The 16,612-nt window shown below is 43.3% G+C and overlaps 1 protein-coding gene across 5 annotated transcripts in view; it reads left to right on the top strand.

The window, feature by feature from the left end:
* SYT1 (synaptotagmin 1) overlaps positions 1–13,164 on the top strand; it is an 898,755-nt gene extending 885,591 nt beyond the window's left edge. For all 5 annotated transcript variants that reach the window (XM_072973351.1, XM_072973353.1, XM_072973352.1 and 2 more), the window contains 2 exons: positions 5,615–5,748; positions 10,092–13,164. In XM_072973351.1, coding sequence (XP_072829452.1) covers positions 5,615–5,748; positions 10,092–10,298 — 341 coding nt within the window. In that variant the 3' untranslated portion in view covers positions 10,299–13,164. The remainder of the gene's footprint in view (positions 1–5,614; positions 5,749–10,091) is intronic.
* The last annotated feature ends 3,448 nt before the right edge of the window (positions 13,165–16,612 follow it).

The raw sequence follows: 16,612 nt of genomic DNA, 5'->3' as shown, positions 1-16,612 counted from the left end.
CTGGTTCATTGCCCTCCCATCACATCCCTGTTTCAGTAGCAAGAAAGGAAAAAGGGAAGGCGTGAAGCTGGTTTTAAGGCAGGGTTTATCTGTTTTAGCTCTGTTGATATTTCAGGCTTGATGAGGCTTTATTGTTAAGAGCTGTCCTGTGCATTGTAGGATGTTTAGCAGAATCCCTGGCCTTTACCCACTCAATGCCCATATTACCCTCCAACCCCACTCCAAGTATGACAATCAAAAATTGTCTCCAGACATCGCAAAATGTCTGGCGGATGAAACAGCTCCCCGTTGAGAACCATTGTTTTAAGGACACACTGTGGAGTTTACACACGTCACTTCCATTCCCTGCCAATAGGCAGAGGTGGTTATTTGGCCATAGTGAGTCTGGGAGAAGTATTTCTAGCTGGACGAACTGGTGCCCAAGTAAAACTTCTAGGGGTTCTATTGCTAAAAAGAAGGGGGAAGGATTTTAGGGGACAGTTGACAGTCTATGCCACACAGCTCTACCTCTGGACTTTTCCATCATGTAAGTCAATGAGCCACCATGTTGAAGCGGGCTTTCAGTCATCTGAAATTCAGAGCCCTACTTGATACAAGTACTACTTTCCTCATCCAGCACGGTAAGCTGAGATGTAGTAGACATTATCCATGGGGTTGGGGGGGGTGGAGATGAAGTGAATGATACTTGAAGTTACTCAGAAGCTGGGTACTGGCTCAGAAGGGACTGAGCAAGACAGCTGAAGTGAGGCTATTTCTTACCAAAAGAAGTCTCCGGTTGAAATGGAAAGGCCATGGTTACAAGGGCTTCCGGTCACTGTGGCAGTTCAGAAAGAAGACAGTGTAATTATGCAAAATTGTCAAGATAAAAACCACAGGCATCTTGCATTATTCAGCTTTGAACTGCTGGTTTCTAGTTCTCATTGTAAATACGAAAAGCCTTTAGTGGCTCTTTTATATCTCACACAAAAGGAGCATTGCTTACAGCCAGCTGTCTTGCAATTATGTTTCTGTGAAGTTAGCATAATTTGACATTAGAAGTGCCTAAGGGAAGAAGAGGGTGACAGTGGTCCCGGGTACTGGAGCGGAGTCAGGAACAGTAGTGGAAGGAGCCCCACCCCAACCCCGTCACAAGTAGATCGTCTTCCCGAGGTTCATCCTGAAGCCAGCAGTTCTGAATTCAAAACACATTTTCTCACAGGAGTATTGTTTTGATGTTGTTAGATTAGCCCAGAAGTCCTCCAATACCAGAAAAGAAAGAGATGTAGGCGTTGCAGTAGCACAAAGGAAAAGGCTACAGGGCAGAGAAAGGTTTGTCTGAAGGTTCTGACTGAGAAAACCACCAGTGAAATCTGCAGGGGAGAGGTGACTTTTAGACCACACTCACAAGGGGAAAAGAAAGAAAGGGCATTTCAGGCTACAGGGCAGGCAGTTCAAAGACAGGGCATTTTGAATTCTCTGTGCGGGAAGTGAGTATTAAGTAGGAGCTGGGTACAGGCTCTGTGGAAATGAGATGAGTAAGTTGGGGTGGGGCTGTGAATGCCCTGGTAGAGTTTGGATTTTTTTTTTTTTATGTTGGCAAGACATGAAAGACTTTTAATGAGAGAGCTAGTGTGATCGAGTATCATTTTCAGAATTCTAGAAAGACCAGTTTGAAGCTGAGGCCATGGTCATAAGAGAGATTGGATTTCTGAGCTTGAGATGTGGCAACCAGTTAGAAAGAGGGAACCAACCAGAGAGACAAGGTGAAGGTGAATTAGCAGGATGCGGTGGCTAACTCTTCATGGGAGATGGAGAAGAAGGAATCAAAGATGGCCCCAAATCAGGCAGGACTCGTGGCGCAAGAACAGGAGAGGTAATGAGCCCAGCAGGTTTCTGTCCCAAGGATAGAAGAAAAGCTGAGATGGTTAGGACCCTACAGCACAGCATGTGGGCTGCACTTCTGTTTCTGCAAAGTTTGCCCACAGTGTCCCCGTAACTGAAGGAAAACAACTTCCTGAATTTTACACTTGCTTCCAAAGTCTTCTTCCAAGGTGATTCTATATCCTTTTTTGGGAATGTATCTCTACATGTTGAAACTGTGCCAGTGACACCAGTGTTGGGGAAAACACTGCATTCCAGTGCCAGACTCTATGGCCAGAAACTGTTTAACTGAGGTGGCAGTAATATTGGCAGCATAAGGTTATACTGCTGGGTGCCTGAGGAAAGTAGTGTAGAGAAAAATCCTATTAAATGTGTGTTAAAATAGTATCAAATGTGGTCAAACTGAAAAAAAAAAAAGTCCTTGAGAGTCTTGGGGCCAATGAAGGGACAGAAGAAAATAAAGAAGGATCAGCTCATACTAAGAGAGAGAAAAGAGGGAACCAAGGGAGAGTTCAGTGGGAAGAGTGCTGTCTTGGTCTGGAGATAAACAGAAGATGGATGGATGGATAGATGAATGATAGATAGAATGAATGATAGATAGGCAGATGATAGAATGAATGATAGATAGAATGATAGATTAATTGATAGAGTGATAGATTAGATAGAATGAAAGATAGATGATTGAATGATAGACAGAATGAATGACAGATTCACTGATAGAGTGATTAATTGATAGATAGATAGATAGATAGATAGATAGATAGATAGATAGATAGAACTACTATAACAGAATGCCATAGACTAGGCGGCTTAAACAACAAATATTTCTTTTCACCGTTCTGGAAGCTGGAGGTTCAGAGATCAAGGTACCAGCACGATCAGGTTCTTGGTGAAGGCTCTCCCTGGCTTACACGTGTCTCCTCATTATACTCTCATGTGGCAGAGTAAAAGGTCATCTCTCTCATGGCTCTGTATAAGGCTCCACCCTCATGACCTAACAACTCCCCCAGGACCCCACCTCCTAATGCCATCACACTGTGGGTTAGGATTTTAACATATAAATTCAGAGAGGACACAAACATTTAGTCCATAACAAGCGTCAGGACAATGCCTGCGAAGGCGGTACCAAGAATCAGCTGGAAGAGAGAGAACTTCTGGCGTTCCACTTGATCGCCTTACCCAGCCTCCCCATTCCCATTCCTTCCATAGACAAAGTCACCACATCAGCCAAGCCTGTGCACAGCACGGTGCATGGTAGAGAAGAAGGGAACCACAAGAAAATCGGGGAATACATGTGTTACCACTCTTCTTACTCCCTGACCAGAAGAGGGTGGCAGGTCCAGTGTAACCAGGGTATATCGGCTGGAGGGCAGCGGGATGGGATGCAGTACCTGAAGGACCACGTGGAGGTGAGCGCTCACTTCTCCTGGAGCTAAATGCTGAAACATCAGGCCCCCCCATCTTCAAGTGTCTGGCTCCTTGCTGCCATTCGGTTCTTAGTTCATACCTGGCCTCCTTGGTGAGGACGTTGCCGATCAGTCTTCCTAAATTACCTCGTTCTCCCCCAGGCACTGATTCCATCCCCTCAGAGCTCCTAGTGAAATCTGAAATTATCTGGTTGGGTTTTTAATTTGCTTACTCAGATGGCAGGCGCACAAGGAATTTTCTCGTCATTTACTGTGTTAAATGAATAAAATAGTCATCGTGCTTCTCTTGCAAAAACGTGGGCCTTAATTAGGTTGATAAAATTTCAACATATGAACAAAGGAGGCATAAACGTTGATTTATGGGTATTTTGTCAGTACCAAGGAGTAACTAGAGACTTGACCATCTTTACAAAAGTTCAAGGGGCTGGGAAGGAGGACCCAGGGAACTTCAAAAGCAAACAAGGGCTCTGAACCAAAAGAGTCAACGTTGCCTGTGAACAGCAAGATAGATTATCAGAGGAAAAAAAAAAAAGTGCCATTTTCCCCTTCATTTGCAATTATTTACAGTGTGTTTTTTTGTTTGTTTGTTTTTTTACTAACCAACTATTTAGTTGATACAGTTGGTTTCTCATCTCCTGGTCTGACTTTTAAAGATATTCTTCATTTCAGTGAAAATCTTCATTGCCAGCCCCTTGACCTAATGTAACATTAAAAACAGAAACAGACCCCAGATGACACTCACCCAAGTAATGCGGGCTTTGGGGCGATGGGAAGACGCCAGGACTGAAAGTAAGGAGACCCAGATTATGAGGCCCTAAATAAGTTCCACTTACTCATTCAACAAAAATTGAACAGTACCAGGTACTGTTTAGTAAATTCAACTAGTGAGTATGGCAGACAAAATTTCTGTCCTTCAGAAGTCATGTTGCTCTAAGAGGGGACAGGCAGAGGGAGAGAAAAACCACATTTTCTGGCCTACAGTTGTATCCTGTAAATAGTATGTGAGCCTTAGGCTAGATGATCCATGAAGTCTCTCCCAGCTCCACAGGTTCTGGAAGAGAGGAAAGAAACTTTGGAAGGCTTGGTAGGGGTGATTTGAGGGAGTAAAATCATAGATGATTTAAATTGTTTTCTTCATTTTGTTTGTCATGGCTTTCTGATATTCTTTCTGTAATGAGCATGCGTGGCATATCAGATGGGAAAATGTTTAAAAAAAAAACAGTAGATTTTACTATCAAGAACCTGAGCGCTGGTTCTTAACAACCTGAAGGTATGTCATTCATCCGTTAGTAATGAGAATCGTCTTACCCCTCCAGCGACTGACTTACTACTTTACCTAATGAGGCTTTGGGGAAACTGCTAAGGGAATCTTTCTGCTTCTTTTCTCATTACGTCTGTGTGTGCTACTGGCTTATTCCCTTTTCCCTGAACCCTGGAAGCTCTTCTCTACCTACGATGTTCTGACACAGGTCCTGGATCTGTTTCTCTCTCTCTCTCTCTCTCTCTCTCTCTCACACACACACACACACACAGCCTCTTCTCGTCCTTCAATATTCACATTTCACATTACACGGTACCCCAGGGAGAAGCCTTACTCGAGTGATCTAAGTACAGGTTTTCCATTCCTCCTTTAGACCCAGCATATCACCCCTGGGAGCACCTATCATATCCCTATCTGCTCTTTTATTCCGGAACACTCTTAATATACAATTTCATATGCATTTCTTTTCTTTCTAAGCGTGCTGTCTGTGTCCCCCACAAGTCAGAATTTCCATCCTGAGAACAGGGACGGTCTGTTTTGTTCCTGGCTCTGTCCCTAGGGCCTAACATTGGTTGAGCATATGAATAAATGAATGGATGAAATGGCCCCTTTGTCCTCTCTGTGTGTCTAGAGTTTTATTCCCACGCGGTGGTATACTGCAGCCAGTTCTTTGCCAGCTCACAAGAGCCAACTGTTAAATTTTCAGGAATTTAGTAGCCAGTTGTTAAACTGCTGGCTTGAAATCGGCCATGCAGAGAATATTTACACCATGGACGTTAGCAAATGCTACATGTCAAGACATTTTCTTTCCAAAGAGCTGGTTTAGCAGCACACCACAGCTCACGTCTCCTAAATCTGACCGTAAATATTGACATATCATGGCAAGAAGACATAGCCCATAGGTTACTTAAAATTTTTCAACCAAAAATGCTTGAAACTTTAAAAAATACTAAATATATGCTACGCAGTTATTTTCCTATTGGGAATACTGGGTCTTTGTATAAGCTACATTATAATCTAAAATATGTATCTCTGACCGCATAAAGTTTTTGTTTCTGTTTTTCAGATCCTTATGTGAAGATTCATCTGATGCAGAATGGCAAGAGGCTGAAGAAGAAAAAGACAACAATTAAAAAGAACACACTCAACCCCTACTACAATGAGTCATTCAGCTTTGAAGTACCCTTTGAGCAAATCCAGGTAATGTCAAACGTATTTTGTCTTCCCGTTCAATTTCATCTCTTCAGATCATATAGATTAAACACACAGACCTTACAAATGATCCGTGCACATGCCTCCATTAGAACTACCATTCTTATTCCCCCGCACATTTGATGCTCAAGTTACATCAAGAGCAACTTGACAAAATATGCAGCACAGGACGTGCTGATTCATCAGCCAAACCAGCAGAAGTGAAGCAGGAAAAAGAAAATCCACAGGACAACTTTACTGATTCAAAAAGTACATCCACGGAGGTTAAAAGGCCAAGAGGAAAATGAGTTTTCACCCTTTACTCCCCGGCCACAATGTGTAATTCTCATTCACGGATCTTTACAGCAAAAAAAGTGGTGATAAAGTAGCATTTTGGATGATGTTAAATATGCAGCCTCTGTAGTCTTTCATTATTCAAAAATGATTGACAGTGGATAAGTTAGGCCACGTTGTGTTTTAAATTGTTTAAATTGAGCTTCCTGTTTCCTAGTTGGAATGGGTGGGTATTTTTGTAAAGACAGAACCTGAATTTGTGAGGTGATCATTGTTATGACAGGAAGTATTCTTTTAAAAGACCTTGTGGTTACCATGTTCGAAGTAGTCACAACAGTAGCGTACGATCCTATTACTTGGAAATTTTTATATATATTTAGGTTTTCTCACCTCATATGCCTAGTTAGGCTATTGGAATTCACAGCTCACATCTAATCATTATAGGCTATTTTTTGCTAACTTTAATGGGTATCAAAGAGTCAAATTGCTTAAAGCAACTCTGTTTTTATACTTTCTTAAATGATTGATGTGAGCCTAGCTTTTCAGTCATGTAGAATTTTGTCTGTACCTTGAAGGAGAAATGAAGGGCAGCACGGAACCTTCTAAAGGACCAGAATGACAAATGTCAGCAAGCAGCCTTCACTTGCATATTTGTGCATTTAATCTATTCTCGAATCACTGCACCTTATGAGTGACCCACACCTTTATTCCATGAGACATCTAACAGAATAGCTGTATTTATTGTATATTTATTCTGTGCCTAGGCTCAAGTTAAGCACTTTACCTGCATAAACTCATTTAATCCTCACAAGCACCTTTTAAAAGAGGTACCGTTATTATCCAAATCTTATGTACAGAAAAGGAAACTAAGGCTTAGAACTGCCTCATATATAAAATAGGAATAATAACAGAATCCACGTCAAAGTGAGATTATGCATACAAACGCATCTGGAGCCGTGCTGAGCACATGGGAACATTCAGTAAATGGTCCCCACCATTATTACTCACAACATGAATGCTGTCTCTTTTTCAAATTAACGCTTTACTAGAAAATGGATCTAACAATAAGACTAAGGCAATACAGAAATCAGCACTAGACAGTTAAACTCCCTGTGAAGATGGAAATGTTTTATCATCACTCTTGTCCAACATGGTAGCCACCAGCCATAGGTGGGTAATGAGCATCTCAGCCACTAGTGTAATCAAGGGACTTTATTTATTTAAATTTAAACAGCAGCATGTGGCTAGTATCCACTGTATAATACAGGGCACCAATAAGCCCACCATCCTCACGTTAGTTCATGGTTCTGGGGTAACCTTTCTTACATACTTTTTCACATGACAGCAGATGGTGCATCCTTACTGACGCTCAGTGGCCGTGACGTAAGTTAACAGCATTGCAGAAGATGCTGATTCCCTGTCCCCAGTCACTTGTTCCCCAGCCTGAACCAGCGAGCTCACTGCTTTGGACCCACTGGCAACCTAAGACATCTAATTTTTTCCAACAATTTATTTTGCAATATTTGTTCAATGAATTTTTTTTTTGAGGTCTAAGACCACATTCTTATGGAAACGAATGCCTCCTGGCATTTTGTTTTTTAATTCTGCAAAACAATGTAAGTCAGGACATTGAGATGAAACGTTCTGTTGTAAACTTTCTCCTTTGAGCTACAGTTCTGTACCTTAAAAAAAAAAGCATGTCCCTTTTCAACTATAAATTTAAGCAAATGCAAATATATTGCAAAAAAAGCCCATTAAAAACAAGACATAACGCTGGGTTTCTGGGGCAGCCTCTCTGAGCAGATAACATTTGTCGGGACAGAGAGACCCTCAGCCCGATACCGAGTCCATGAGGCATAGAAATAATGAGCATGCCTTTGACTGCTTCCCTCCTCTCTGCTCCTTGAGCCAATTTGTTCTCTTCTTTTTTCCGTCACCGTTCCCCTTTCTGGGAGGTTGCTTTCCTAGTCGTTGCATTTCCCTAGAGAAAATAATTGAGCATTTAACGTGCCGTAGCAGGGGTTTAGGTTTCATTTGTCCTGAGGTTATAAGATGATCTGTCTTTCTACCTGTCTCTCTATCCCTATGAAATATGTTAATGAGAGAAGCAAAATCCACTGATTCCCAAAACCATTTGAAAATGTTGCACTCCCCACCCTCTCCCCCTAAAATGTATAAACCACACAGGCAGCTGAAAAAATTAACCCAACAGCTTTATAGAGATATTTTGTCTTGAGTGCTACTGGTCAATACATTCCTAGGCAAAATCATCAAAACTCACTCCAGCTATTCCCTCCAGCCTCTGAAAACCGTCCTTATCTTTATGCATGATGTCCCTAGTGTCCCTGCCCTCCACCCCCTGCAGTATGACTACATCCAGAGGAATTCTCTTGGGAAAAGTACTCAGAACCAAAGGGATTCTGTTCTTGGTTCCAAATGCCATCCAGTGACTAGGTTAATTTCCTTGATATGAAATCAAGCCAGGGCTGCACAAGGGAAAATGGAAATGTGTTTCCCTACTGCCCACGTGTTGCATTTTACATTCTAAGTTCCACTTTCTGACGTGATCATTTTCTTTGATCTGAACCTGTGTCTGGGCACCATCCCTCAACACATCGGTACAATAATGCAGTCCTTTGAGTACAAAGCCCACTAAAGGGCCATTACTGGGCAGAACTTCATCCAGTCCCGGCTTCCATCATTACATTTTCTGCTTCTTTTGACTCTGGCCACCAAACAATTCCTTTATCTTTTCCTTCAGTTTCTAGATTGGAGCCATTTGCATATTTTGACTAAGCAAATTCATTACTTAGGAAGTAATAAAATGTACTTTTTTTCTTTGAGAGTGGGGAGGTAATTAAGTTTTATTTCTTTATCTTAATAGAGGTACTGGGGAACTGAACCTATGCTAAGCATGTGCTCTACAACTGAGCCAGACCCTCCCCACTAAAATGTACTTTTAAAAAGGGATTCTTTCATGTCAAAATGGTATGGGTTTGCTTTCACCAGTTCAACAAGTAAGTCATGAAATAAACTCTCACAACCTAATGGAATCACTGTAGGCAATCTTGTGTGGCCTAAAAGGTTATTTCCGTTTGATGTCAATGCTGGATACACAACAGTAACTTAAGATTTATTGAGAGAATTTTATGAATGAGAAAAATTATCTTTTAAGTTACTGTTTTTCAGACCTTCACTCTATTGTCACATTCTGTACCCACAATAATCATGTGATTAGCTAAAATTCTGTATTGGTTTTATGCAACCTGAAACAGAACTGCAATATATGGTTGCTTTGAAAACCTCTTTGAGAGGGTGGAGGTAATTAGGTTTTGGTTTTTGTTTTTTTTTCAGTGGAGGTACTGGAGATTGAACCCAGGACCTCGTGCATGCTAAGCATGCGCTCTACCACTGATCTATACCCTCCCCCACTGAAACCATTCATTTCCTTTTCTTTTTAAATTGAAGTATAGTCAGTTCACAATGTTGTGTCAATTTCTGGTGTCCAGCCTGTTTCTGTCACACATATACAAATACATATTCCTTTTCATATGCTTATTCATTATAGGTCACTGTAAGATACTGAGTATAGTTCCTGTGCTCTACAGTATAAACTTGTTGTTTACCTATTTTATATATAGTAGTTAGTATCTGCAGTGTTTTATACATAGGAGTTAGTAGTTAGCATCTGAAACCATTCATGTCGTCTGTGACTTCAGGCAGATGATTTAACCTCTGAGCTTTGGCATCTTATCTGTATAATGGCGGTGTTAACAAGATCTACTGTAACTGAGTAGTGCACACGAAAGACTTAGAAGTGTGCCAGAATTAACATTTATTGAGTGTTTTGAAGATGCTGAAGCTGAAGCTGATGGTGGTGATGATGTAATAGTGGCAACAGGGATTGGACTCACTTCTCCTGTTCAGGTCATTTTCAGCCTTGCCCTGGTGTTTGGAGACTGGTTCTTATTTCCCATTGCTTGGATCTCCAGGAAGCTTGGTAGCAGGGCTTTGTCTCAGAGCCGGATGACTAAAGTTTATTTTGTGTCCTCTTTCAGAAAGTGCAAGTGGTGGTAACTGTTTTGGACTATGACAAGATTGGCAAGAACGATGCCATCGGCAAAGTCTTTGTGGGCTACAATAGCACCGGGGCGGAGCTGCGACATTGGTCAGATATGCTGGCCAACCCCAGGCGACCCATCGCCCAGTGGCACACCCTACAGGTAGAGGAGGAAGTTGACGCCATGCTGGCGGTCAAGAAATAAAGGAAAGAAGCCTTTCTGTATTTGCCCACATAGCGCTCTTTAGCCAGTATCTGTAAATACCTCAGTAATACAGGTCCTTCCATTTTTTCCAGCCATGCATTCCTAACACAATTCAGTGGTACTTCAAATCCCATTTTAATTTGCACAAATTTAAACGTAGAGAGCCCCTAAGCCCTTCATCATACCACTGCCCTCCAGACCTACTCTTCTTTTAAGCAATATGATGTGTAGATAGAGCATGACTGAAATTATTTATTGTATCAACACCGTTGTATATACCAGTATGCTGAAGATTTATTTCTAGTTTGTGTATTTGTATGTTGTAAGCGTTTCCTAATCTGTGTATATCTAGATGTTTTTAATAAGATGTTCTATTTTAAACTATGTAAATTGACTGAGATATAGGAGAGCTGATAATATATTATATGGTAAATAGAGTATCGTCTGCATTCCAGCAAAAATATCAACTCATAAGGCACTAGTACAGTGAAGCTGACATCTTAAAGGACAACTTAAACCTGAGCTTTCTACTGAGTCATATGACAACCAAGATACACTTCCACCACATACTCAGTGGGTGAATCCAACTTTGTAGAATTTCTTCACAGGCAAATTAGCATGATCTGAGCAGCATTCAGCCTGACCTCCAGGAAGCATAGCCACCAACCAGAGCAGCACCTGTCTGTACAGATCTGCAAAGCCCAAGTCAGGGCTTCCTCTCACATTCGAGGAAGCAACGGGAACAGGAGTCAATGATTTCATATTACTGCACATAGAGTAACAACATGATGGTGTTCTGTGTGTGCGTGTGTGTACGTGTGCATTCGTGTGGGGATGGGGTGGGTGGGAAGAAGCTGAGGGAAGAAGTCGGCATTTTGGAAATATTGCCTGACCATTTAAAAAGAAAAAAAGTAGCTCTCCGTTATCACCTTTCTACGAACGGGCATCCGGTGAATACTCTTCCAGATTTCACACCTCTAATAATTCCAAAAGGTTTGCACATTAGACTTTGTAACAAAATATTTTATTACACGAAGCCAGATTAGAAGGAATGCAGAATATTTTTAACACAGCTATCTGTGCTTACTACACAAAAGTACTTTGTGGTAAACAGACAGTATTGTGATTCCATCGAAAGAGGAAAAAAATAAACAATTAGCCATAGCTCTGGATGCACTTCGATGAAGCCAAGACAGACAGCTAGTGGTATCTTTTTATATGCTCTTTTTACGTAAATAAGTTTTAATTTGTCCTTTAAAAAAAGGTGAAACAAACCAAGAACAATTCTAGAAAACTGAAGCAACCTCTTCTGTACACTAGATGCTTGATTTAGGAGGCGTTTTTACGTGTTTTCAATGTTATTATGTAGTAAATGGCACTATAATTGAAGCTACTAGTCATTCCTTAAGAGTCTCAAAGGACTGCTCTGTGTAACACTGTGACTGCCGTGTGTGTGCTTAGACACGTGACGTAGTTTCCTCAGTGGATAGCACTCAATCTCTTCCGTAGCGATATTGTAACAATACTGCCATTCCCTTCTACTGCACTGCCCAAGGTGTGTGTAGCATAAACAGTTCTCATTACAAAGGACCAACTCAGAACTGCAAAGCTATGCATAGGACAAGAAAGGTGCAAAGAACGGGGTGAAACACACAGCATTTTGTCAAGCACTGTGCAATATTCCACATTTTTCCCCGCTATAGTAGACGGCCACTCGGCCACTACTATATCTCACGCAGCATCTAATCATTTCTCCTGCTCACTTCTGTGACCCATTTTAACTCCCAGGCCACAGAGAGTAGTGATGCTCTGAAGTGAACACTTACCTTCAAAACTGTCAAAACCAAACGGAGGAAAGCTAAGCATTAGCGTACGTTCAGACTTTAGGTGATCATGCCATGTTTCTAAAAACCGCAGAGAGAATTCCAAAAGGGCTGACGGGAAGCTTCAAACACGAGGCTGGCTGCGTCCTGACAAAACCAGAACTCCTGTCTTGTTCTTTCCTAATCAAAGAAGAGGCCAGTCCTTTGGCCTTTCAGCAGTCACAGCGAGCTCTTTAGGACTGGGTCAGACACGAAGGCCAAGGGGACAGTAACACCACCCTCTTCTGTGGATGGTCCAGACTTTCTTCAAAAGGTAGATCATAGAAAATGCCCTAGTCATTAGGTGAGATTAAATACCAGTTTGAACAGAAGGTTCAAATGAAAGTCCTTCCAATTTAAAAAGGCCAAACCATACCAAAGAGAGAGAGAGTTGATTGACCTTTTTAAAATTCCTTGAAGACCAGAAACTGGCCTGTAATTTCACCATGTTCAGCTCCAAGTTGCTCATGCTGAAACACACACTCAGAATCAAGCAGGTTCAAGCCCACCGAACACGCATCATTTCTTGCATTAAAACACGACGAATGCATTCTCTCGCAACACTGCCAGACATGGGATATTGTCACATAGAATTAGTTGGTACCGGGCCATCTTTCATGAGACAGTGACTGAACCTGTTTGAAGACCAAGATTCATCCTCCGATAAGCCACATGTACCTTTCTGACAAAGCTGTGTCAAGTATTAGAATCTGACGCTCTAGAAAGATCCTAGTTGCCTTTGTGTATATTTACTGCCTGCTTGAGTGTTTCTCTGTGTGGGTTTCCTCTGTATCCTGTAGAAACGTTGGGGTGTTCCCTTCTGCCATACGGCTCGCGACCCGCGAGCCAACAACTCTAGCTGTACTTTACCTTCATTTTTGATGAGGTGGTTCAAATTTTGTTTCACTTCGTGTAGTGAATTCCACAGTAGTTTTCTGATTGTTGTTAAAAATGACTTAACCTATTACACGGATATTCAATAAAAATGTTTTATTTCCTGTTGATGTGGCCGCCTTTTAACTCTTTCTTACCTGACTCAGTGGTGAGACAGTGGCCTACTGACTTTGGGCCATGCGGGAAATGGAGGTAGTTAAAACCAAAGCCTGCAGCGCAGGCTTCCTGGGCTGTGTCATTCCCAACACGTGTTTCTCTGTTCCCGGTTTATGATCAATTCATCGGGCGCACTCTCAGGCTTTCTGCTTTGCCCAGAACACATCCGCCAGGATTTTCACACTCCACAGCCTAAGTGACAGAAGCCCCTCCAGAATGGAACTAAAAATCAGATTCCTGAAACCCCACTTTCAAGGGAGAGCATGATGCATTATATTCCTTGCATACCGAAGGTCAAGCAGGTAAAATATCTTTCCCCTACTAAACAACCTTTACCAGGTGCCTACTGAGTACCATGGATGCTGGATAAACACCAAATGATGTAGTAAGGCACAGATGGTTCCAATAGCCCATAGTCTCAAACAGCGATGTCAATGCAGTACCTCCAGACACTAAGATACCTACCATGAGTCCCTGAGGACTTGCACCAGAGCGACTGTAGTGGACACCGCAGTGTGACACCCCACCCCCCACCCCCACAGCTTCCCGTCAGCACTGAGGCGTTCAGCCTGCAGCTTCTAGAAGCCTCTGCCCTCTAAGAAGCTGCCTTACCTGGGGTTGTGCCTCCTCCCGGGGGCAGCCCACACTCCGTGGTCTGAGCTACTTCTCACTCCTGTGCTGTCCAAGCCCAGAAGGCTGGTTGACAAGGCTTCTGCAGCTGTGCTGCCGTTCACCTGCTCCCTCTGCAGTCCTCACCCCTCCACAGGTGTTGTTCCCACGAGCACTCCCCGATCAAACTCCTTCATCTCAGAATCTGAGCCTGAGGAGCCCAGCCTCCTGTCAGGGAAGAGATGTGAAGGGAAGTTTCTAGAGAGACAGTAACATCAGAGGGCAGTCCTAAAGGAACAAGTAGCAGTCATCCAAGTCAGTGAGTGGGCAAGGCTCTGGCAAAATTTACCTTATCAAGGCTTAAAGTTGACCTACGATAAGGTCTCCGGCAGCTGTCCAGGCCATACGCCCCTCAGCAGGTTTTATTCTGCCCTGTCAGATAAGGGCAGGACGCCGTCCAAGCAGGTGAGACAGCCAAAGGAAAGGCCCCTGCACTACTGTACTCTGAGGACTCGATTGGAGAGTTCTAAATATAAGTTTGTTGCGGAAAAACGTGTTACAGCTGGACGTTACTACAGCTAAGTTGTGACAGCAACCTGGATACAGAGAGTTGGCTTATGACGTCACCAGGCCCAAAAAGCTTAACACTTCGAGCACTGGACCCCCTGTGTAGGTTTACACAGGACTTTTATAGGCTGCCGGTTTTACACTTTGCAACATCATATGCAAATAAAGTACAACAGAAGTTGACCAACCAGGAACAAGCTTTGTAGAAATAGGCCAATCAGTACTTCATTTGCATGGAGCTCATGGACCAATCAGAAGTTAGGGAAGTGGACCAATCAGAAGTGGACCAACCAAAACGTCGCAGGCACTGGTGTTGGGACCAACACACAGGCTCCACGCTGGAGATGCTGAACTGCCAGGAGCAGCTCACTCCTGCTAGAGGAAAGCCAACAGAAGCTAAGAGCAGGAAGAGGGTCCTTTCTCCTCTTCCACCTTCCACTTCAGTCAGTGCCTCCCTGCGGCTGAGCTGAATCCGAGTCAGCGGCCAGAGTGTCTAGGGAGTAGCCCGCAGGGTCTTAGCGTCCGCCCGCACGAACACAGCAGAGCACAGCAGAGCACAGCAGAGCACAGCAAGGTGGGAGTGAGGCTGGAGAAAAAGCAGGAAGGTGACCGACACATTCGCTGTCTCGGTGCATTCAGGCTGCTATCAGCAAGAACACTGTATACAGGGTAATTTAAACAACGTATATTTATTTCTCACAGTCCTGGGGGTGGGAAGTCCAGGACCAAGGCGCCAGCCAACTCCTTGCCTGGTGGGAAGTCGTCTCCGTGCTGCGTCCTCCCACAGCGGGAAGGACAAGGGCTCTCTGGGGTCCCTTTTATCAGGGCACGGTCCCATTCTTGAGGGTTTCATCCTCTTACCCAATCACCCACAAAGGTCCCACCTCCTAATACGAGCCCTTTGAGTGTTAGGATTTCAACAGAGGAATTTCGGGATGACATTACATTCAGTTCATAACATGAGCAAACCTTTTAACAGCTGCATAGACTTCCTACCCACTCTTGTTTCTTCCTCAGAGGATTCAGGTGTTCCTATCTGAGCCACACCTGATGAGACAGATGCATAAAAATCACATCCTTACTCCATTTATGCAGAGAGGTGACTTAGAGATTTGAAAATTCCCACCATGATTGCTGTTACCCCCTCCCTGCAACGCATCATTATTACATATGCAGCGGACTCTGATGTTGAGCAACTGAATTTAAGCTGCACACAAATCTTTACCATAAAGCAGTCAGACGGTGATTTTGGAATAAGAAGGTTAAAAAAAAAAAAAGCAGGAAAATAAAAATGAGAAATAGCCTGATACTAAATGTACAAAGAAATTTTCCAAAGCCTACAGAATAATAATTATGCAGGAGGGAGCAGTAATACAAACACCAGGTGACTGTGGGGTGCTTCGTGTGATCAAAGTTCTGAGTCTGGCTGTCAGGTACCTGCATTTTAGCATCTGCATTTCGGCCATACCGATTTCTTCACGCTCCCCCACCAATACACGTCCCCACAGTTCCCACACTCAGCCTTCTTTGACAGTAACTGTCCTGCCAGCAAAGCCTTTTCCCCTATGCAAAGTGGACTCGCCCTTGCCAGGGTGCACACAAGGTTAAAGAATTTGTACTGAACAAGTTGGGACACGCTTCCTTCTCAGCCGTCCAGTTTACCTTGGTCCCTTTCCTACCTTCTCTGGCCTGGGAATGAAGCCAAGAGTTGACATCCTTCATTGGCAGGATTGTTAAGAGTGGCCTGTGGAAGAAACCCAATTCAAGCTGCATTAAGGAATTAAAGGGTGGTGGGGGAAAGGGTGCAGGGGAGGAAGAGAGAGAGAGAAAGACAGAGACAAAGAGAGACAGAGGCAGAGAGATGAACCGTTGGCTCATCTATCCAGAAAGTTCAAGGTATGATTACATCCAGGAACAGCTCCATCAAGGGCCTCAAACCATGTCAGCGTTCTCTTTCTCCACTCTCCCCCAATCCCCCATCCAACTCAGCTATCCCCAGTATTACTTCATTGTCAAGTGCCAGTGTCTCCACCACGGCCCCTTCAATCTTCTGTTCTTCAGGCTGAGCGCGTTCGCAGAGTGCTGTTTCCACAATTATGTCGCTCAAGTTCCCAGACCCGACTTACACGCCTGGGGCACATGCCCTCCTTAAAACCACTGTTGTGGCCCCACGATGCAGTGTTCACTTTGGCCAAGCCTAGGTCATGTTCCGGCCCAAGAGCCACA

The sequence above is a fragment of the Vicugna pacos genome, chromosome 12 (genome assembly GCF_048564905.1).
Source record: "Vicugna pacos chromosome 12, VicPac4, whole genome shotgun sequence".
NCBI classification, from domain to species: domain Eukaryota; kingdom Metazoa; phylum Chordata; class Mammalia; order Artiodactyla; family Camelidae; genus Vicugna; species Vicugna pacos.
The sequence above is the reverse complement of the archived record's forward strand: the minus strand, read 5'-3'. Positions and strand labels throughout refer to the sequence as shown.